The following is a 24,183-nucleotide window of genomic DNA, read 5'->3' as shown; positions in this document are numbered from 1 at the left end:
GAGATTTATCCTGTTATAGAGCTGTAAAAGAATTTTATTTTCTATGTAAAATCATCATTTTTTACTGTATATCTATAATGCACTAAAAACAAAAATGTGCACTTGTGCAATTGTTTACATATGCCTTGTGGTAGTCTTACCTGAAAAAGATTTTATGTTATATGACTTGATATAATTTTTGAAAACAGCTGTTAAACAAAAAGTTGAAAAGTAAAAACAGTTCAGATCTGAGGGCTTGTAGTCTTGTATTAATTAAAAAAAACAAACAAACAAAGTAAAAAAAACATTGAGGATGTGATGCATCGAGAATTGTTTTGTAATCGAATCGCTACCCTTAGAATCTTAATCGAATCGAATCGTGAGACCAGTGAAGATTCAGACCTCTACAATGTATGCATGAGAAAGGGTGGTATTTGAGACATATACAATTGGAATGGTTTCAATATACTGACATTTTTACTTTGATTTGTTAAAGATCTCATTTTTTTAACTGGATAATGGAAGTGTAGAGGGATTTTGTGGTTACTTTTGTGGTTAACTGAGTATTCAACAGATCATACATGGTTATGTACTAACAAACCCAGCTCCTAGAACAATAGGGTACAAATACACATTATTTGTGACTTTTAATGCATTGCTGTGAAATGTCATTCTATGAATACCCATCAGGTTATTTCCACTTGTGAACACGAAATGGTTTTACAGCAGTAGAGTTGACATTTAAAAACAGACATTCAGCAGAAAGGAAATGAAGCTTCACAAGAGGTCATCTGTAAATCAAAATAAAATCAGAATCCAGTGTTAAACCACAGGTGCGATATATTAAGGCATTAAAAAAAAAATTCTCTAGCCAACATGGAATGGTTTGGGGGGGGGGGGGGGGGCGGGGGGGGGGGGCAGCCTCACCATGTCTCATATTTCCTGTACAGGCTACAGAGGGGCAGAATGTTGATTTTAAAATGAAGGTCACCCTCGTTAATAAGCTTAATTAAGGAGCACTTTTGCTTTTAACGCTATTAAAATGGACCACTTAGTGCCTGCTCATATTTGGCTAGATGTTGTTGATTGTGACCTTGACTTTATGCCTCTGAGAGAGAAAGAGGGATGGAGGCAGAGGGGAGCAAAACACTTTCGAGGGAAAGAAATTAAGTGAAGAGAGCATTTTTCTTTTCCCTTCTAAATTGAATCCCCCTGCCTCAGTCTAAAGGTGTGACTTGCCCTCTGGTTGGGAAGAAGGCCTTTCTTTGGTCTCAGCTGTTTTCCATAACCTTCATGACTTTTCAGCTGAATCATAAACTCTCTGTCTTTGAACACATCCTGTGTCTCTGTCCATTTGAAGAGATGAGGCTAACAAGAAAAGCAGAACAGCAGAAGTGAGAGCCCTAGAAACCCCATGAATTCAATAGAATTAATAAAACTGGCAGATTAGAAATTACAGGCGAGATTACATAGATGGGCAGAGAAGTGGGATGTGGGGATAAAGTGCTCGTTTAGAGTTTAGTCTGGTTTTTTTGTTTGTTTGTTTTTAATTACCAATTTGTAATACCCAGCTCTCATCTCATAAATCTTCCCCTTGCCTCACAGTCACCCCAGAGGATTTTCTTGGTGCAAGTGCATCCTTTGTCTGTCACATATGTGGCCACTCACTCATTTATCCCAAACCATGTGCTGTGAAGGCATCATGCTCTTGGAGGAGAGCTCTTTTCGCCTCAGCCACAAAGGCTCCTGGCTATTAGTGACCCCTCCAGAGCAAGAGGGAAAAGGAACCTAAGCTAACCCAACTACCCACCCACGGAACACAGCCAAATCCCATGGACATCCATCCAGGACTAGCAAACATGGTGCAGCTGAGATTTGAACCATGAATCCCAAATGTGGGATTTGCTTCTGCACTTCTACAGCTGAGTGTCGCCTTCACGTGTTTTTAAAACTGTACATTGTGGTTTTACCAAAGGTCTGGCTTTCCATCAAACCCACATGGACACATGTAGTGCTTCCCGTAATATTAGGGTAATGTAATGACAGTCATTAGAGCGGAATAATTTTTGCCTTATTTTAATGTAGCCTTTGATAGTCACCCACATTAACTTTTTTAGAGCGTAATGACACCTCAGAGGGACGTTTTCTGACCAACTGAACAGTAGTTCTGTCCTTTCTCAGCCAGCACAACATCTGATTTTATTACACAGCATTAGAATTATGTCGCTGGCAATAACTGTTTAATGGAAATATCACCACAAAGACGGATTTTTCTTTAATGACTTAGCACACATTGGAGACAGTCTTTGTAATTTTTCCCCACTCACTCTCAAAGAACCTTTGCTCCGTGCAGCATACTCCAAGAATCATTTGAACCTTTGACCACTCCGATTTTTTTATGTGTTCTTCTTTGATATGGTTATTCATTATTCTTTTGAGACAAACTAAACCAGTGACACTACCAGTGATGAATGCGTTTTTCTGAGTGATCGATACATTTAAATAGGCTTTGACAGTTATGTTTTATGAGGGACACCCAGAAACTGACCATTGGTTTTGTATGTATGTACATATGCGTGGGGGATGCTGCATTAGTTTCATCCTGATTTATAAATTCTGCATGTTTACAAACAAACCAGGCTTTTGAAGTGCAAGCACCACATCCTCTCATACCAAGAGTCAGAATCAGAGGCAGTCCTACAGTTTTTTTTTTTCTCTTTCTTTCTTGCGTTCTCTTTCTCATGCCCCCCCCCCCCCCTCCATACTCTCCGTCTTTCTCTTTCTCGTCACACTCCATCCTCCCGACTCAGAACAAGGCTAGAAGAAAGGAAGGAATCTTTCTCCAAAGACAAAGTCTGATGTGAGAAATCAGAAGTGACAGGAATTCACAGTAGTTTGTTTGGTTTCAGAGGAAGGAAATGTTCAGGTGTTATGATCAGGTGTTCCTTGTTGTGCTAGACCTTTGATCTTTATTAAGTGGTCATTTCTTTTTGTGGGTTTTTGTGTATGCTTATAGATGAGTTTTGAGAACTGCAAAATAGCGGGTTTTACAAGGGAACGATTTTCAAATGAATAAATTATCACATTACAAGCCTGTTCTGAAGATATCAACTGCAAATATTTTGTGCTATTGAATAATTTCAGTACTTTACAGAGAGTATCATAATTTATTTATTTTAAGTGTTTAAATGATAAGGTGCAAATATTGGTAAGTCTCTTTCAAGGACACGTTAGGAGTTGAATTTCTCATTAATGAGCGATAAATGGTTTGGATGGTCCCCTGTAAATAGGCTTTCTCTGTGTTCGCAGGTGAAAAGCATCTTCAGTATCTCGTATGGAGAAGTAGCGTGTTTGAATATGCCGGGTGAGGACGACCGCCGTAAGTTCTTCAGTGACCTCATACTGGTGCAGGCAGCGAAGGCACCACCCCAAAGGAGAAAAACAGGTACTCCTATAATTTGTGTGTGTGTATAGAATAGAATAGAATAGACTTCAGTAGAATAGAATGATCTTTATTGTCATTATACTGAGATACAGTGAAATGGCTTTTCCCAATTAAAAAATAACAAACAAATAACAGAATAAGAAACAATAAATAAATCAGTGCCAGAAAAACAGCAGTAATAGCAGCTTAATGTTTGAGCAAAAAAAAAAAAAAAACTTAAACAGCTTAATGTTTAGGAAAGTGACACTTGTGCAAGTGCAACTTTTAAAAGAAATAGAAGGCAGTAGTTAAATTATGTTTCTACAAAGTTACAGTTAAAGAGGTTATAAATTGTTTCTGTGGTAGCAGACTCTGGGGGTGGAGGTGGGTGTGTGTGTATGTGTGTGTGCGCGCACGCGCGCATGTCACAGTCCCTGATGTGAGTGTGTATCGCAGTCCTTAATGTGTTTGTGTGTGTTTTACGGTTCTTGATGTGTGAGTGTGTGTGTGTGCGCTCACAGTTCCTGTATTCTGTTGTGCAGTTGGGCAGGGAAGGGGTGTGATGGAGGCCACAGCTCTGTTCTTCAGTCTATTGGTACGGGACCCTGTTGTCTTGAACCGTTTGCCGGACAGCAGCGGTTTGAACAGGGAGTGGCCAGGGTGTGTGGTGTCCCTGATGATGCTGCTCACTTTCTTCCTCAGTTGACTGGCATGCATGGTGTCCAGTTTTGGGAGCTCCATCCCGACAATGCGCTAGACCGCCTTCACAACACGATGCAGGTCCTTTCGCTCAGCGGCTGTGCAGCTGGCATACCACACAGTGACGCAGTTAGTCAGGATGCTCTTGGTGGTGCTACTGTGGAATGTGTATCTTTGTATGTTTATGTTTACGTGGGAGATTTAGAGCTGTTTTTAAAAATTACTGATGGATATGACATATATAGTCAAAACTTTGTGTCTGTGCTTGATGGTGCTACTGTAGAAATTTCTATGTGTATGTTTACGTGTGAGATTTAGAGCTGTTTTTAGAGTTTTTAAAAATTTCTGATGGATATGACATATACAGTCAAAACTTTGTGCCTGTGGTCCTGGAGGAAGTCCCTGTGCTTACCCTACTGCATTATCCCTCTTCCCCTTCATATGTTTGTTAAAGACTAGCAGCATCTGTCAAACCACTGCAGTATGAGTACACTGGTTGTATTTTATATGAAATTTTCACTCTGAGACAGTTACAACCACTATTATTAATGCTTATCTTTGGGCTGTAACAACCAGTGCTACAACTGCTACTAATAGAATTAGCACTGTTTCTATTATTACAACTACTGTATCTAGTAATATTGCAAGTTCCACTTTTAGTATTGCTACTAATACTGTCTGTGCTCTCACCACTGCTGCCACTGTTAGTTCTAACGTTACTGGTATTACTGTTACTACCAGTGTTTCCACTGTTAGTACTAATGTCGCTACTGCTATTGTTACCACTGGTCTTTCCACTGTTAGTACTCCTATTACTCATACTACTGTTCCTGCTAGTTAGTACTTAGTGTTAGTACTGCTACTACCAGCAAACAAGATTGTTAATATTAATAGTGCTACAACTTCCACTATTTGTACTAATGCAGTTCTACTGTTGTTGTTTTTGCCATTACTACTAATACTGCCACTCTTGCTACTTGCATTACTAGTTTTACTGCTAGGTACTATTATTACTACCACTCTGCACTTATGTTTACTTTGTTACTCTTTCCACTCTTTCATGAAGTGGCTGTGTCCATATAGTGCTTATATCCATACGATGGTTACGTATGATTGCCATGCTGACTGTTGCCATGTTATTTGGGCGCTTGTGGTAGGTGAAGGACAGTAGAGAGACAATCTTTCAAATGGACATGTATTCATGAAGACTTATTGAATGCCCCATAGGGGGATCTGCCCAGGGACTGGTCTGTGGGACTTGGCGAATAAAGCAGCAGTGCTATTTCAGTCTGAACTTCTTTGGCTGACACTGGAGGCAGGGAGTGCTGTGAAAGGATGCCTGCACCATTAGTTATAATTAAGCTTAGTGTTTGGATGAAGGCTCTTTGCTGCCTGAAAGCTCTGATACTGGGAGTTTGAGGGCGCGGCTGACGGGCATGCGATGTGCCCAGACTGAGCCTCTGCTGGAGCACAAACACTGGAGCGCTCTCTCTCATTCTGGCTCTCTCCTTCTCTCTCTCTCTCTCTGGCATTTTCTTAAAGCACTTGGAGCTGTGCAGTCAGCACTCTTTCTTTTAACACTGAGACATTAATGCAGTTTCTTGATACTTTTTTCTGTTTTTGTGTTTAAACCATCCTATGATATATAAGCTTTATGTGTGGATGTACTTGAGAGTGTTTGGGAATAACCTTTCTAATAGTGTGTCCACATTTATAATACGTTGCACATATTAAATTGGCCAGGTAGATATTAAGGCTAGCCGTCAGAGACCAAATTTGTGCACCCACTGTGTGACATATGGCATTTTCATTTGCCCTTTCAGTAGGCATACATCTGATCTGTGTGTGATTTATTTATTTATTTTTGACATTTTTGGCTCAATAGTTTTTCTTAGCACATTCATGAATGTTCTCTGTGTTTGTGTTTCCCGTGTGTTAAAGTACAAGACATGGAGGTACTAGTCCCAGTAGAGGACCTTGGCCCCCGGCAGCTCTCTCCAGAGGAGCAGCGTCGTCTGGAAGAACAGGAGGAGAACACCCTCCGTGAACTCCGCCTCTTTCTCAGGGACGTCACCAAGCGACTGGCCACTGACAAGCGCTTCCAAATTTTCAGCAAGCCCGTGGACATAGAGGAGGTTGGTTGCAGACCTCTCTGGTTCACAGACAGATTTTAACATTGATAAAGATACTTGCACGCCTGAAGACCTCATGCAGGGCTTCTTCACCATTTATGATATATTGGCCGTACCCTTGGAATGCCTACAACCCACAGACCAGGGAAATTAATATTATGATCATTCTTCCCCATCTGGTGTGTGGTGAAGCTAAGGCTTGTGGAAGCTCGTGGAACAGTAGAGACACTGGGATAATAATTAGTGCTCTTGGGGACTTGACCTGTAGCTCTAGCCACAGGGCTAATTATGGTCCAGCGTTCATTCAGCAGATGAAAGTGTTGGTTACTCACACTAGCGATGCTGGGAGTTGATTCAGTTCATGGACAAGAGTGCAGTAGATTCCTTTGCACAAGAGTATACTGCTGACATGAATGCTTTCTCAGATCTGCTGCACAGTTTGCAGCAAATCGGGGCTTGTTTGAAGTGAAAACTGTCTTGCGTATTTGAATTTTAAAGTCAAAGAGTAGAGCATTCTGATGAAGACGCTAATTTGGTCATTTGTTTTTTCCTTTTGTCCTTATGACATTCACTCATGACAGAAACATGGCTCTGTTTCAGGTATCAGACTACCTAGAGGTTATCAGACAGCCCATGGACTTGTCTACTATTATGACAAAAATCGACACCCACAAGTATACGACGGCCAAGGACTTTTTGTTGGACATTGACCTCATCTGCAGCAATGCTTTGGAGTACAATCCAGACAAGGACCCAGGAGGTAAAAGCACAGCACCGAAACCATTAGGGTCAAAATAGGGCTTTCATCTTAGCATGCAGGACCTTATCAGTTCTCCCACTTGAGTGAAATGATGCCATTGTCCAGTTATTTTAATCAGGTTTTTTTTTATTATTATCATCCTTGAACCTTAGAGTAAAATCAGCATGTGTCCAGTTTTACATATGGGTAATCGTAGGTCAAGTTTATTAGTAACCAAATGAAAAACCAACACCTGCCTTTGCAGTTGCATAGCTAACATTGTCTTAATTACAGGATTCTTACAGGCTAGTTTCTCCTCACTTGAGATCCATACTACTTCAGATTGGCTAATAATTGCTGAATTTGAGCAATTGATCTGCTCTCTCTTGTAGTGGAAGCCAAAACAAGCTGCAGAATTCTCCCCTATCAGTTTACTTTGGGACCTAAATCCTTTCTCTGTTTGTCTGAATCCTGCTGAATGCCACTACATACATCCCAATGAATGTTACGTTGGTCAGTAGGAATCAGTGTAAGTCATCTCATTCTGTCAGACACTACTGTGGAGGGATACTAAACCTGAGAAAAGAAGTAATTGTGCGTTTGAGTGTTTATTAGAGGCACTTTGGATTGAAAGGAAATTAACAACTAGCCTGGTGACTTAATGAAAGCTCTGAATTGTCTGTAAAATACTGAATAGAGGCTTTGATATGGAATCGAAGAACTGCTGCAAAGCTTTTGAAACACAAAAACTGAAGTGTGTTTTGTTCTGTTGCTCTCAAAAGTAAAGTGGAACGGTGTTCAACCAGCACAAAAACGTGATTTTTTTTTTTTTTTCTCCCAATTCTGCCGACCCTTCTGTTTTCCATGAAAGTAGAGGATGGGTGCAAAACATTAATTCTGTTCCTGCCTCTGATTTTCTACTGAGTTTCAAGCTCTGGTTTTGCATCACTCTTAAACTTGTGGAATACCAGCCACTCTTCTCCATGCATACCCAGCTAATGAGATTGAGGTCCAGCTTCCATCCTAAACTTTAATTTGGGCCAATTAAGATGACGTACATTATTTAGTTCTTCCTGTACCAATGTTTACATGCAAGTATAGATTCTGAATGTATACACTCACATGCCTAAATTATTTACGTTGCTCAGCAACATACACAGATGGCATAAAGCATGCCAATTAGTAATTTAAAAAAAAAAGAGAGAAAAAAAAGGGGAAAAAAAGCAGTAATGATCTTCCACAAAGAAGGAGGAATGGATTCAGTGTTATCTGAATCGCAGCCTTAAGGGCTAGCCTTCCTCCCAACCGTTCAGTTTTAAAGTCCATTAAATATTTCTTGATGTGTTGTCCAAGTCTACAGGATTAATAGTTGGGCCACTGAAGGTTGTTAGGCAAATGTAGGCAGTACTTATGAATAAATCATGTTCTTCCATTTGCCGTGAGAGTTCGGATCATTTATTTAAATGTAATGTCCACAAATGGCTCACTGAAGGGACAGAGAAGAATGCAATTAGCCACTTTAATAAAGAACTTTTTTGTCTAGTTGGAGCCCAGGCACTGCGATAATTTCATTTGTTGGGCATTATTCTCTCACTGAAGCATGAATATTGCATTTAAAAACAGCTGGAGTGTCCCTCTCTTCCACCTCCTGATGAAAATCCAAGTTTGCTTTTTTTCTGTTCTATGTCGTACTAGTTGTGGTCAGTTTGTTTAGAACTCACATTCCCAATGTTTAGAGAGAAGCATGTCATCTGCGTTATCAAAGTATGGAAGTTTCAATTTCAGAAAACTTGTCTGGGCCACTTAACGTGTCCCTGATGTTCTGTAGGTAACCTTGGAATAATTTTTTCAATAGTTACCCTTGGAATGGTTATTTGTTGAATAGTCAAATAATAAAAAGCCATTTTATGAGTATTCGGTGTTAGTTATGTTGACTTGTAATGTTTGCAGGACTGCGAGTTTGCGTAGTCCTCAGGAGTGCCCTGCTCCCACCTTCAGTCTATAATTTAGGTGCGAGGCCTGTAACTAAAGGTTCTTATACAGCTTAGACTGTAGTGATGTCCTGATGTCCAACCCTTGAAACTCGCCCTTTTTGGCCTGGTCAGAGTAAAGTAGTAGCATCCTAACCTCTCAAGACGTAACTAATTAAGGCAATCCCCCAATTAAGGATCAGACCTTGCCGGAGTTTGACCCCAGCTCCCCTCTTTCTTGCCGAGTCTGCATTTTTCTCCAAGTAATGAAGGACCGGTGCTAACTCTGCTCTTTTTTTTTTTCTGTTTTTTCCTTCCCATGACTTTCAACCACCGTTTAAGGGTAGCGTGGATTTAATGATGCAGAGGTGGAAAGGAGAGAGAACAGGAGATGGAATGAAAATGGTAGAGGTTTCTCCCTAGTTACAGTCAAAGGCTTCTCACCTCTTACCTCTTTATCTCCCAAACTCTGAGAAAGCCAGTAATCCTCTTTCTCACAACAGCAGATGCCTAGAAACAGAAGCTTTGATTGATATCTGTGGCTCTAGATGGAACCTCAAAAGTATTTTTCTGATGTATGAGGCCTGAATTTTAAGGCCTGAGTTTTGAACTCAAGACTAGTTATGCAGCTTTCACGGAGTAGCAGACAAACACATTTTTATGAAATCCAAAGCTGGATTTACACGTAGAGGGAAAATAGTGTAAAATACTCAAAAGTGTGGTTATTGAGCCCAGAAAAGATTGTTTGAGTGTTTGAGAGGATTATTTATACTCAAATCCCAAGAGCATCTCCTTACAAAACTACACCGAATGATGGCAAAATGCTTTTTTGGAGATGCGTGAATAAGCTTTTCCTATGAGTGTGTATATATGTATATATATATATATATATATATATATATATATATATATGTGTGTGTGTGTGTGTGTGTGTGTGTGTGTGTGTGTGTAAAATACATTTTGTTAATCCCGAATTACATCAACACGCTGAAAAGAAGTGTTAAAGAATAAAAGAATAAATCATGAACTATTTTTTTTTTTCCGTTCTGGCTTAGATGATACCAATGCTTGCTCCGCATTTACATAGTCATGCTAGTTTACTTTTAGACAACAAGCGTGAGGTAAACTAATTTAAGGAGTTGTGATGTTGGGTTGAAATGCATTTGCTTGAGCATATGCAGATTGAAGTTAGGAAAAGCATTCATCTGTGAGAAGGGTGCAGTCCCTACTTTTTTTTTTTTAGGGAAGAGACGCTTTCATGACTCAGTGGCACATTTTTAGTCCTGTCCTTTTTGTCCCTCTCCCCAGATAAGATCATACGTCACAGGGCCTGCAGTCTGAAGGACACGGCTCACGCCATGATCGCCTCCGAACTGGATCCTGAATTTGACCGTATGTGTGAGGAGATTAAAGAATCCCGCAGGAAAAGAGGTAAGAACACAAGAGAATCATGACCATCTTCAATTAAGTTACTGTTAAATTACTCTTGATTTTATTGCACGATATTTCGGCTCAGTAACTAGCAATTCCAGCTATCATAATTAGCATCAGTCAGTCACAACCATGTCACCGAATGCTGTAGCTCCTTGCTCATGTACTGTCTTGAAGTCAAGAAAACATACTTAGTCCTTTGTCTGTATATGGACTGTACCATAGTTTGATCAGCACTTCCCTTATTCCTACTAAAACAGAGTTCCTCTCATTTTTGTTTGTGTGACATTATTTATGATGCAGAAGGAAATTCGATGAAATACGACATTAATGGTATCATATTGTAATATTCAAGGAAGGGGATCACATTTGGATAAAGAAACTCTTGAATTCTGGAAGTGGAGAGTTGCCTTTTGTATAGGTTTGCTCTGTAATGCTTCCTGTCTTGTGTCAATGGATCTCAGTCCGCTGTATAGACTACACAATATGCCCATCAACTGTTTCAATTCGGTTGGTGTCTCAGCGTTGAATAAATATTGCAGAGCAAAAAGTGAAGTGCTTAAGAGATGCTGACTGGTGAATATTTATGTGGTGAAGAAGAGTTGCTAAAGGTAGCGGCTTGGTCAAGTTTTGGTTGATGATGCAGCATGTACATTTGCAAGGAAGCCTCCCATGCTCTGAGTTAAGCTGAGGGCCGGATATCTCTGGGTTTGACAGTTTGGAAAATGAAATTGTTGGGGGGGGGGTGGCGGGGAACTGCAGATGGTATTGGATGACTTGCTCACTCACTCACTCATGTTACTCACACTACATATACATGTGCATCTGTCTCAAGCCTGTTGGACAGTTTTCCTAGGCAATGATTAAGACCATTAAAGATTAATCCCTAAACCTTATTCAGTTGCTTGTTAAATGGAATGTAGAATTTCCATTTGGAATGCTGTGAAGTCAGGGACTAATCTTCATCCAAGACTGTTCCAGAGGAAGTTGCCCATACTGATCAGTTATCGTGTGTTCCAGCTCCATATGTTATCCTGTCAGTAGCATTGTCTGTGTCACCATGGTAAATGTGACTGTTATCTGGTGCCTCCAGACATCCAGACTGCACCACAACAGCCCTCTACCCAGGGCGCTGTGGCAACAAAGAGGCCAACCGGGGAGGAACCTGCCAGGAGCAGTACTCAGGGCGATGGAGTGGACAAGCAATGTAGCAGTAAGTAGTCATGAAAACACTCGTACACCCACACAAGCGAACTTCACCACGGTAAAGATTTTTTTTTTCCAAGTTTGCTTCCCAGGTTTAAAAAAAAAAATGTTTGGTATCTGTTGTAACATCTAAATTTTACAACAAACTGACTTTGGTTGGTGATAAATTGGTATGTTTTGGAACATCTTGGTTCTGTTTCTAAAGAACTACTGGTATTTTCTAGAGGGAGCGCTGCACTGTCTTGGTTAACCCAACAAGTGAAGCAAAAAATCACCTCCAGCACATTTATGGATGCACACTCTGTTTTGATATAAGAGGTTGTTCTTTGTTGATGAGTGCTTTCACGTTGGTTCATCTCAGTTCATTCCCGTGAGAGCCCTGCTCACTGCATGGGTTTGTTTTTGCACTAATGTAGCAAACCTAATTCACCTTGCACCTCATTTTCAAGTCCTTACTCCAATTGAATAGTCACTTGAGCTGGCACCAGGCCACACTGGGGAAAAAAAAAAAAGTGTGGGAGCAAATTGGAAATACTTACACCATCAACACCACAGCTCAGAGCGTATAAATTCAGGATGTTTGGACTGGCTTCATTACTTCTGTATAGTGCACAGACCCAGGTCATTTTTGTCCCAGGTCTAGCTAGGCCAGAGTAAAACCAGGTTTTGAGCGACTAACAGATCTCGGTTTTGTCTGTGGCGTTAAATTCTGCACGGATGCCTCCATTACAACTGCTCCTTTCCTCCCCGTGAAGAGGAGCAGCAGGTAACCCAATGTTGCAATGCTAATGAGGACACCTCTCGCTGCTGCTAGCAGATGGGGAGAGAGGGACAGAGGACGGAAAGGAGATGTAAGCAGTTTTTCTCTTGAATAAGACATTTTGCAACAATCACATCTCAATATAAGCAATGGGAGGGGTGTCTTGAAACCTTGGTCCTAAAGGGGTGTCCAAAGGGATTTTTGCAAAACCATTGTGCAACATGGACTAATTAAGCTGTAAAAAATGAAGTGCTAGTAGCTTCAGATTCCCATGCTCGTATAGCCAAGCCAGTTTTTGTTTGTTACTGTTGGCAGCATGGATCCATTAAATTTTGGGAGAGTTTTGCAGTCATTAGCATTGTGATGATGTTAAGTGTTCATCTGGGATCAAATAATAAATTTCTCACATATGGTGGTCCTGAAGAAAACTGCTGCTATGGTCTTTTAGATTATTCAAAGACAGTAGCTTAGTTTATTTATTGTTTGTGTAAATTTCTACGCAGCCTTATACAGCCTATACATACATCATCAGGGTTGTTTTATAGGCAAAAAATTTGGTCACAGCTTTATACATATTTTGCTATCTAAGTTTTTTGCATGACGGTTTTTCTGGCACAAGCAACCAAACCAGTCCAGTAGAGATCTTGCTGCTTTTTCTTTACATGCCACTAGATGGTGCATGTCTCTTGGGAGATTGAGGTCTAATGGATATCCTACTGTGTGTGCTCACCACAAAAAAGTAGTATACATCTTGTCTCAGAACAAAGAGTAGTTGCAGTGTTAAGAGAGTCTAAGGTGGCTGGCTGCTCTAAATGGTTTTCCCTATGTCTGTACTGCTTCCTCTGACACAGGAACTGTGATAACGGAGAGTGAGGGACCTTGCGGCAGAAAAATGTGTTTGATAAGGGAGATTTTCTACAACATCTGAAACTGATTAAGGGATTTGCAATTCATTATTGGAATTGCCTCTTAAATTTGTTTGTAAATGTAATTATCTGAACTACACACATTTACTGGTTTCCTGAGATTCAGTGATTTTTTTTGGCTAGACAGAAGAAAAATTGTTTAACTGTTTAGGGTCTCAAAAAAGTTTTATTTAAAACCTTGCACATGTCGTATCTATGCAAGGACCAGTGATTTGAGCGATTTTACTTGATACATCTTATCTTGGCTAAACTTTCTTATTTGTCCTTAAAACCGTGGTTAAAGAAATATTTTACTGCCCCAACATCTTTGTGCTTACAGCTTTTGTCAAATTAAATGCAAAGCCCGCACTTTCACAGTACGACTGTGTGATATGCCAGAGATATGCGATAGGACCAAAATTTTCAGCACAATGTATAGGCAGTTTTACTTCTGTAATGATAAATACACTATTAAATATTCTGTGGTTATGTTTCAGGTGATGCACAAAGATGTTTAGCAGTGATTATACAGTTCCTTGGCCTGGTATATGCTGCTTCTTAATTTCAGAATGTAATGTTTGAATAGTATTTCCTCCCTGAGTTTAAGTGTTGAAACTTCATGCTTGTTTGATTAGTTTCCCTTCCCTGATTTTGCCGTTCGTTTTTATAGAGTTTAAAATAAACCACACTGTGAAGCAGAAGCATTTAAGCCCAGTTATGCTCGTAATGAGGTGGCATAACTGATGTGCAGCACAGCTGCATAAGGACTGGATGTAGTTTTAGTGGGTGTTTTACAAACACAGATTTCACACAGCTCTATAGAGACGTGCCAATCGTCACATTTTTTTTGGTTTTCCAGAAACTTCCTATTGTAGCCTTTAATAGACAGTCACAGGATCTGCACTGAGTCCTGGTCTGTTCAAACACACTTTCCTGGTGTTTTATCGTTTTGTGCGATCAAAGAACGAGTTGCCAAAATTACCAACCTGAACAAAAATTTAGATGGGTGAGAGATCATAATTCACTTCATCATGCAGCACTCATTCACAGCTTGAATGACTGCTCCGTGTCAGCTCTACGGGGAGCAAATTTATTCTCAGATAAACCAAGTCTGAGAAAACATCCACACTCATTACTCATTTATGATCCTTGGCCAAGGCTCTTTCCTTTTGTGTTGGATGGATCCGCTGAAGATTTGGTCCCCAGCAACGAGCTGTGAACTGGCACTCTGTATTTTTTGATAGTTTCTGAACAGAGATTATTAAGCCTTTGAAATGAACAGCGTCTACACTCTAGATTTTAGAAATTAAAATACATAAAGGATTTGTATTAGATTGCTTACACAACCGCAGTGGAAAAAGACTGGAATCATGATCTTTTGTCTGGATGCTCTCTGTGAGTCACTTTCAGTTTTATGTCCACAGCAGCAACATCAGAGATTGTTGTGCTCTAACATGCAGGGGTTTATTGTTGTTCATTTATGTTTTCTCTTGCAAAACACAGTGTTCTCTTTTATTCTCTCTTGTCAATACGCCTTGACGAAGACCTTCGTGCAGAGGCTGTTTCCCATTGTCTGCATACTGTGGACTGCTATTTTACTGAGTAACCATACTTTAATGGTCTCTACTGTGTTTGATGAAGACTTCAGTCCTGAGCATGAATAAATGTGTTCAGGCTCAACAGAAGGACTGTGTTGATGAGAGATGGTAAAAACTCAAAATGCATGAGTTTTTTTAAAGCATTTTTTTGACACTTCTTCTTTTGCCTTTTTGCTCCAGTCTTCCCTGTCACTACCACATGGTTTCAGTTAAAACAAACTAACCAAGATGATGAAGTGAAGCACATTTTGTGGTGCGGCTGGCCAAGTCTGTAGTCCCCCAAGACGGGTTTGTTTTTCCTTTCTGCTCCTTTTTCATCTGTTCTTTTACCTGTCGAAAGCAGGAAATCCTGGCATAAACGTTAAAATGTTTTCAGTTTTAGACGTGCTTGGAGAAAACATTCACCCATGGAAAACATGTTTTATATGGAAACCACAAACAGCCCAAGGATGTCTCAATAATGTCACCAAAAGAGTGGCTTGAGACTGCAGCATTTCCAAATACAGCTTACGTTCCACTGCTGAGCAGCCAGGAGTAATTTATTAGTGTGAGAGTCCTTGTCCTCTGTCAGACTTTCAACTAGACAAACTTTCATTGCAAACCAACTTTTGACTCTTTTTTTTAATAATTCCAACTGAACTTCCTTAGCCTTTAACTAAGCAACCACTTGGCAACCAAGGATCAAGGATTTTTCATTATTCGCAAGTGTTGGTGTACAGTTGGGAGAGACAGAAAATATTGGCTATTGTTTTTTAATGAAGGTCTGGTCCTTCAGATGTGAAGACTTAAAGAAAATGTTTAGTGTTAAGTGGAGTGATTCAGTGACGAGAACTATTGTGTGTGTCTTGTGAGAGTGAATGAGAGGATATTGTTTAAGGCCTAGAACTAAATGATGATGTGGGCTTCTTGGAGAGACCTAATACATGGTGTTACATTAACACCTATTCACAGGGTTAAAGAGCAAAAAAAAGGAAGATTTTTTCAGCGTATTTTATGAAGGTTTACCATCTTTAAGTGTGGTGAGTTGACCATAATCTGATGCCCATGCTGTGGTCGGGCTTATGCAAACAGATGGTCTGCTTATTTGCCTTCCCATGCTCTCTGTCCGTGAGAATACTGCGTACCATTTCTGCTCACTAAAATGGTATCTGGATGTGACCTAAAAACTATGTTAGCAGCAAGAGAGCATGCATAACTCTTATTTCCTACAGTCAAAAGACATGTGGATTACAGTGACCTCCGAGTTGGTCTTTTTGCTTGTTGACCGACCCTGCGTGAGTTCTGGATTTTAGTTGTTGGGTATTAGCTCTTTCACATCTACCTAGAAATCAGCCAGCCCTGCTTTACGAAAATCAAAATAGCCTGCAGCGTTCTCCAGGTATTTGATTTGGCGTGTTTCATATTTGAGATATCTGTGTGCATTTACACATACCAGCCCTTCTGTAGTCAGTTTTTCTCTGGTGCATTGAGGATAGTATCATAATGTTGATCTTGAAATTTCCCCCTTTTTTCTTGCAATTGCTCAGCCTTGTTCTGAAGTTTTTTTTTTATAATCATCAGACAGGCACCACCAAGAAAGTGTAGATATTGTTTATCAGATGCACTGGATTGCTGCATGTGGATTTCTGAAATCAACCAGGGACTCTTATTCCCTCTTATTAGTGGTAGTCCAGGGATTCGGTCTAATTGATTGAGATCAGTGGAGACCATTCTTTCGCTGAGGCTCTGTTTTTACTGCAGTTTAATTGGTTTAGAGACACCTCTTTGATTAATCAAATCTGCTGCTACCGTCGGTTTGGTGCTGAATTAGTCTGAATGACATATTTATTGTTTTGGGATTTTTCACTGGGTCCAGGGCAATCTCTCTGGCCTCAGATTACATGCCAAATCTGTCTCTGGTCTCTCATTTTGGATTTTCATAATATTCTGCTAATTAACTTATGAAGACAGGATGTTTCTCAGTAAAAGGCTTTGCAGAACCTTTGAGCGAGTCGCAAAACCTGAGAACTGCCTGCATGTTTACTGCCCCCGCCCCCCCCCCCCCCCCCCCCCCCGGCTTTTATTGTTTGAAGCCTTTTCCACTGCTATTTTTGAGCTAGCTTGGCATGGAACACAAATATTCAGGGAAAAGTGGTGAAAACACCTTTAGATACAAAATGCTAACACTATAGGGCTTAATCTCACAGCAGTTATAGCGTTACCTGTTGAAACCGTGAAAGGCCGCCATTTGAGATTGACAGGTTATATTTCTGCTGCTATAGCTCTTCTCCAAGGTAAAGGACTCTGTTTTCCGTTAGGAATATAAGGAGATTTATTTACAGGAGCCAAAGAATGTTTTTCTTTTCCACTTACCTGACTAGTCATGTTTGATTCAAGGGCATAAGGGATGATTTAGGAGCTGGTCGGGTTTACATACAAACTCCTTTTCTCTCCGCTATTGATTTCCACACACATTAAAGAGGTAATGGCACATGACTGACAGCAATGTTTTTTTTTTTTTTTTTTTTACCAGTTCATAATGATATAGAAAGCATGGAGACTGTGCTTAAAACTCTTCATGAGCACTCTCACTTGCCATCCATGTGGATGGCGCTCCATTGCTCCATTATGAATAGCACTTTGTCATGGACAAGTGGTTACAAATTGTATAAACGGTGTCTTTGACAGAAGCATGAAATGCCTTCTTGAAAGGTGTTAGATTTCCTCAGGGAAAAAAATGTGTTACTGAAAGAGGCTTTTCAAAACTTCAAATGGTCTCTGAGATTTTTTTTTTTGTGTGTTTGTGCACCTGCTCCTCCTCTAAAAAGAAACAAGGCGGTCTGATTAAGATATATTTAACTGATGGAGGGAGGCAGTGTTCTTTAGAAATGTAAAGTTTTGAAGTGATTCTTTTCAGAGCTGGCAGTGGTATAGACCAACTAGAACTGCGATAATTTCAGATGTCTGCCACCACGTTGACTGGGATTTGTCAGCATATGTTGTTGTGTGACATTTTCACAGTGCTTTTACTGATCGAAATGTGAATATCACTTGACCTGTGGCTTTTTTTTTTTGCTGCGTGTGTTTATCCCATAGAAAAGGTCAGGATTCTAACTGTAAGACAAAAACACTGCACACCAAATGAGTGCTGATGCAGATCTCTAATTCCTCTGGCAAAATGCAACAGGCGGTGGGAAGATGGAGGGGGGGATTATCTGTCTCTGTATGAGGTCGTCCGTTTATCCTTCCCCAGAAGCTCCATACCAGAACACCAGGCTCTATTACAGGAACATGAAAAAGTTGATACAAACAATGGAGGGAGTTTTACATCCGTCCCGAGCGGCACACAAGCCCAATTGCGTCAAACACAGCGGCACACAGACTAGAGCTCTAAAAGCTCTTTTCAAATCCCCATTTGTTCCAGGATATTAAACCCTGTGCCTCTCCTCCCCACACCTCCCCTCAGATAGAACTCAGGAGCCCGTTCTCCTGCTCCTCTTTTTGAACGAACGCAGGTGATGAATGCATGATGTCGCATAGTCATTATCCTGCTGTTCTCTGTCTGTGGGGGAAAAAAAAAGAGACAGTTTCTTGTCATTGTGCAACTCAAGGCAGTCTCGTTTACAAAGCCAATAGCCCATAGCATTTTGGCATGATAATAAAAACAATTTCGACTGTTTTTTTGGTTTTTTTGAATATGCATTATCTCAGGGAGAAGGTGATATATGTTTTACCCACCGCTTTGTGGCGACAGTCTCCTTTGGTTTTATTAGCGTATTAACGAAGTCTATATCCTCTACTGACTAAATGTTTTGTAGCAGGTGGCTGCTGTCCCAGCATGCTCTGTGTTCTTTCCAGAGGTCTGTGTTGGTAAAAGAAATGCAGTGTGATGAAAGGATCCATGATTGACTACCACACAAAAGAATGGTCCATCGCTGGAAACGTTTTCCTGTCTTCCTCTTGCTTTTGGTGTGACTGAAAGGAAACGTGTCCAGATGTGAGAGCAGCTGTCTGAGCAGTGGATCTTTAGGCACTGGACAAACAGGTGCTGTCCCATATGGATCAGTTCAGGAGTTTGTCAAGTCTGAAAGAACGACTCTGCAGCCCTGTTAACACTGAACCATTACAAATAACAGCCAATACACACGCTGTGATAGTGTATGGTCAGATTGTGATTGAATTGTTTTGAATTAAAATCTAAAATTTTGACAGTTTTGGATTAAAAAAAAAAAGGGAGAGTTTTTAAAATTTATGTCCACGAAGGAGGACTTGGGACATGTACACAGGCTCCACATGTTGAAATGAGGACTAGTTCTTGTCAAGGCTAGTTTACAGAAATATTTGAAGATATAGTTCTTACAGAATGACAGTGCTATGGATTTTGACCACTTAACAGACCGACTTGTCAGAATCGTCAACAAATACATGGGAGTCACAATTTCTCTCTCTTCTGTCTTTCCCTCGCTCTATTTCTCATCTGAATGGCTGTAGAGGAGGGGAAGGAAATAGCCCAGGGTACCTGTATTACAGCGTCATTGTTCTGATCTCTCATTCCTTCTCTTCCCATCTCATTTCCTGGGTCTCAGGTAATCACAATCCCAGCTTGGTGTTAATCCCAATTTCACGACTTCCTAATGGTGTCCATTAAAAGCAGGCCGTATAGCCAGTATGTTTTTGCCCACCAAGCCATTCTTCAAAAGTGTCAGCGCAGAACTGAGGCATCCGACGCAGCAGTTGGCACTGAAACCAGAGAATCTGTCGCAGCAGGCCAGGCGATTAGAATGCATTTGAAGTTGGGGCAGTCCTCCAGGACAATTGCCAATAAGACTTCATATCCATTCACGCTTGTCTGCTTCTACACCGTATACCTGACCTGAGTGAAAGTAAGTAGACTCTTTCCTTTAACCTCCGGTCTTCCCCGGGTCGGAACCGGGCAGAAAGTATAATCAGAACCCAGCAGCTTTGTTATCAGCACCTGAGAGAAGGAGCATGCCATGCCAAATCACAATAAATATGCTGTTTCCATAAGCAGTTCTTCCCTTGGGACTTTGTCATTGAAGTCATACGGTCTCCAGATATGTCCCACTTTGTCATGCTGATGTCCTGAGGGGAGCTGATCTGTCTCACTGTGGTAGCTGTGCTTGGGTCTTTGACTGGGTGACTAAAGCCACCAGAATGCTCTGAGAGATTTTTTATTTTTTTTCCCCTGAAAAAGGCGCAAAGGTTTCATCACTGTCATTTCTCTGGTCTTTGGCTGAATTATTATCTGTTTACTTAGCTGACCCTGTTGTAATTCATATCACTTTGTGCTCATGTTTATTCAGCGGTTTTAAAGCAGGAAGTTATTTCTGTTATTTTGTGACTTTATTTATTTATTTTTTTTCCATTTTGGATATTTTCCACCCATTTCTCTCACACTGATATTTCATCTGTATCGTTGTGCCTCCTCAGCAGTAGACCCCACCCCCTCCCCTTAGTATTACTTGCACACACATGCACACACACATGCACACACAAACACACACACACACTTCTAAATTTGAACACAGTATGAGTGCGTGTTTGATTTTTCTGAGTTGGTAGGGTGCCTCTGTGTAGAGTCCAGGCATGTGCGTGGCTCCCTAGCAGTGGTTGTGAGGCAGTTTTGACTGATCTGCTCCATTTCCAGAAGCACGGACTGAATCATTTATTGATCTGAACGGCTCATTAAGTGCCACTACTACGTGAGGCAGGCCAGACTGACAAACTGTGTCCTCTCTCAGGCAGGAAACTGACAAATTGCATTCTAAGACTGACCTTCTCTCCCCCCCCCCCCCCCCCCCCCCCCCCCCCCACTGCCCATTTTTCCTTAAATTCTTTTGTCCTGTCGTTGGCGGTCTTTTACTCTCCTTTAAATCGCATTTACTGTGGGCAACCTTTGCTTTGAAGTCAGGAGTTATTTTCTTTTTCTTGACGTCTTTTATACGTTTGCCTCACGGTTCCTCCCTATAGAAGTCTTTTCATACCACTATTGAGCAGCCTGAATGAACAGTGCATATAACAGCTCTCACTCACATGCCCGTGGTGAACGCGGGCACACGCCCCTCTGTCTAAAGCACATGGCCGTAAAGCTCAGGGATCATGTCTGAGCGAGCGGACGTGAGCCGAGCTTCATCTGTGTGTTGTACAGGAGCAAGGGGCTTTAAGAGGTCAGAGTTGAGCCACTCCTCCTTCATGTCTAAAAGGCCTCATTAAAGTAGCCTACTGACAGAGCTCTAACCTTTGACCCCATTGACCCCAACCTGCACGGGGTGTGTTAGAGGATCCTGTGCTAGTGACACCAAATCAATATTTCATGAATGAAGGAAAAAAAAAAAAAAAAGGTGTTTCCCTGCATTCTGCGTATGCCGTGCTGGGATGTTTGTTCAGACAAAAACAGTCTGTGTTCACATAAAGGAAACTGAATAGTCGGCATATAGAGGAAACACAAAGAAGTGTGCACATATGTGGACTTCTGTGAATGGTATCATGCACTGAGAATGCAGAACAGCATTAAAGATAGTAAAAATACAATGGTGATGATTATCACTACTATTACTAATAACAGTATGCTTGTATTTCAGTTGTAAATAAATAATACCATCAAAATAGCTATTAAATAGTTAAGATTCTACAGCTGGTTGCTTTGAGGACTTTTTCCCCTCAATTCTTGAGATAAACTGGACTCAGGCATATTTTTAGACAGATGACTGACTTTTTTTTTGAGGAGTATTGATGTAAAAATATTGACTTAGACTCCCAGTTTGGATCTCTGTGCAAGTCTGAGCAGGAGTGCTAACACTGAGGCTTGAGATAAATCCTCATAGCCTGAGCCCTCAGCTGCGATAACCCGCTTTCTCATTTAAGTCAAATCTCCCTCTCTCTCTGTCTCTTTCTCTCCCTCTCTCTCTCTCTGTTGTCTCCCGTTTGCCCCAAATGTTTAATAACACCCTCAGCATGGTGTGCCCGTAGCCACACACACACACACTTCTGAATAACACGGGGCATTACCGGCAGGGTGACGCTCCAAAAGCACATCAGCTCAGCTTGGAGAGAAACTACTGGAACAGAGAAATCAATGAGCCTTCCCCAGATTGTACTGAACTGGCTGTGCCCTGAATGGTCTTTTAAAGAGGTCCAATTTCAGGAGGGGGCTTTCTGTTATTGATGTAAGTTAGAGAGAGAGAGAGGTGAGGAGGTTTGGACCAGCTGTGAAAAGGTTAGAGCGAATGTTGGATGATTTGAAAAAGGAAGAACTGTTCTTAGACCCGATTGTAATGCATCAGGATGAAGGGGTAAGAAGAAGAAAAAAAAAAAAAAGATTGGGATGTGGAGTCTCTTGAGGAGTACATTTACATTTTGATCTCAGTATGTTTTAACTGGAATGACTACATCAGAGGGCTGAGACCCAGTTCCCCTGCTGGTGTCCTTGAGTCAGTATGCCAAGACATGTATATGAGGTAGTAACCGTGCGGCTACATTCAAGGTAAAGCCTTGTGTTACATGAATCCTCATTATGCATATGGAAAATAGGTCTGGTGGGATAGCACAGGAAAGGGCATGTTTGAACATAGCTGGAGTTTTGGTAACTAATGATCTCTATGCAGTAGATGAGTAGCAGAAACACACGAAACCCAAAGCCAACTGTGCGGTCGAATCTTTTGGAACATCACAGCACAGGCACGGTTTCACAAATTAAATGTCATCCCACAGTTTTGGAAATGAGAGTCAAGATGATATTTTGGCATATTTCAGTTGGGGTGTGGTGGTGATGGTGGTAGGGGGTTGGGATTTGGGGGGGGGGGGGGGGGGGGGGGCTGGAGGTGGGGTGAATACAGTTTAATTTTTCTGGCACAGCATGAAACATAAGCAGTGGGATTTTTAATTATTACAAAATGCTCTAGCACCACACCTTGTCTTCTCCTCTCATCCCTCTCTCCAACTCTCTCTCTCTCTCCGTGCCTAACTCTCTTTCTCTCTCTGTCTCACACACACACACACACACACACACACACACACACACACACATCGTTTTTATCAACTGTTTGGGGCTGTGTCTTTATGCACCAACAGTTCCCATGAAATATTTAAGAGTGGGACATGACAACTCATTCCATTGCCATGCTTTCTGCCTCACCTCCTCCTCGACTGCCCCCCCCCCCACCTTTGCCTTCAGGTACAGGAGAGCCACACAATTCACCCCTCAGCACCACACAACCACACTTTAGATGACCAACACTGCATGTGTGTGTTTGTATGCCATTTGACTTTTCTGTCCAAAAGACAAGTTGTTAATAATAGTAAGTCAGTACTCGCGTGTTAAAATGGCTGTAGGGATGTGGATGTGTGTGTGTGCGCGTGCGTGCATGCGTGCGTGTGTGCGTGCATGCGTGCGTGTGTGCGTGCGTGTGTGTGTGCGTGTGTGCATGTTTGTGAGCACTCATGCATATGTAGTTGATGTCAGCTGCTGCCCTTTGGTGTGTAAGAGAAATGTTGCTACTTTGAGTATGTTTGTATGTGTGACAGTACTTACGTGCTGGAGTGAGTGTGTGCGCACGTTTGCAAATGTATTGCTGAGTAACTCTGCCGCATTTTGCCAGATAGGCATTGAAGAAAGATTAGACTTAGCTGTGGCGATGCATTGCTGTTTTATGCCGACATTGCTATGAATCCAACTCACGTTTGTCCTTAGCTCAGGTTTATGGAAATTGGAAAGGTACAGTGTGAAAATATTTTCATTTCCCCGCGCATAGCAGGTGGGATGCCTGTACATAGCCAGCCAAGCCCAGCTATGACTAATCACTGAGTTTAGGAAGGTGACATTTATAAATGAAGCCTCAATACTGAGGGGCAAATAACACGCTGATGATTAAAAAGAGCTTCAGCGTTATTCCAAAAGGTTACATAAGGGAGTATCTCTTTTCACACACACATACACACACACACGCGCGCACAGGCAAACAGCTCCTGGTGCTCGCTCATTTCTATCTATCTGTTACATACGCACACTCACACATTCTTCGTTATGTCCTTGTAATCTCATCTAAGTTATATATGTGCCTTCCAGCTCACACACACACACACACACACAGCCAGCTTAGCTACGAGAGGCTCGGTATGCAGTGAAGCGCCATGCCTGCCGTGCTTCACAGCCCCGAGTGTGTGACAGAGACAAGCGGCAGCCAGCATCCAGCCAGGTGTGAAGGACAGCGGTGTCTTTGGGTTCAGCCCAGGGTTGGAGAAGGTAACCGCCCCCAGTCGCATCCCGGCCTCAGTCTCATCAGTCTGCTGGCAACCCTATGACCATCACCTGCACACGGGTCAAACAGCAGCACTTTAACAC

General features: G+C 41.4%; 1 protein-coding gene across 2 annotated transcripts in view; it reads left to right on the top strand.

The window, feature by feature from the left end:
* The window catches only part of atad2b (ATPase family AAA domain containing 2B), a 65,131-nt gene that overhangs the window by 28,122 nt on the left and 12,826 nt on the right, over nucleotides 1-24,183 (top strand). For both annotated transcript variants that reach the window (XM_030771226.1, XM_030771227.1), the window contains 5 exons: nucleotides 3,289-3,424; nucleotides 6,044-6,237; nucleotides 6,835-6,994; nucleotides 10,252-10,374; nucleotides 11,468-11,587. In XM_030771226.1, the coding sequence (XP_030627086.1) occupies nucleotides 3,289-3,424; nucleotides 6,044-6,237; nucleotides 6,835-6,994; nucleotides 10,252-10,374; nucleotides 11,468-11,587 (733 nt within the window). The remainder of the gene's footprint in view (nucleotides 1-3,288; nucleotides 3,425-6,043; nucleotides 6,238-6,834; nucleotides 6,995-10,251; nucleotides 10,375-11,467; nucleotides 11,588-24,183) is intronic.

This window comes from Chanos chanos, chromosome 4 (assembly GCF_902362185.1).
Source record: "Chanos chanos chromosome 4, fChaCha1.1, whole genome shotgun sequence".
NCBI lineage: Eukaryota > Metazoa > Chordata > Actinopteri > Gonorynchiformes > Chanidae > Chanos > Chanos chanos.
This window is presented reverse-complemented; position numbering and strand designations above follow the sequence as displayed.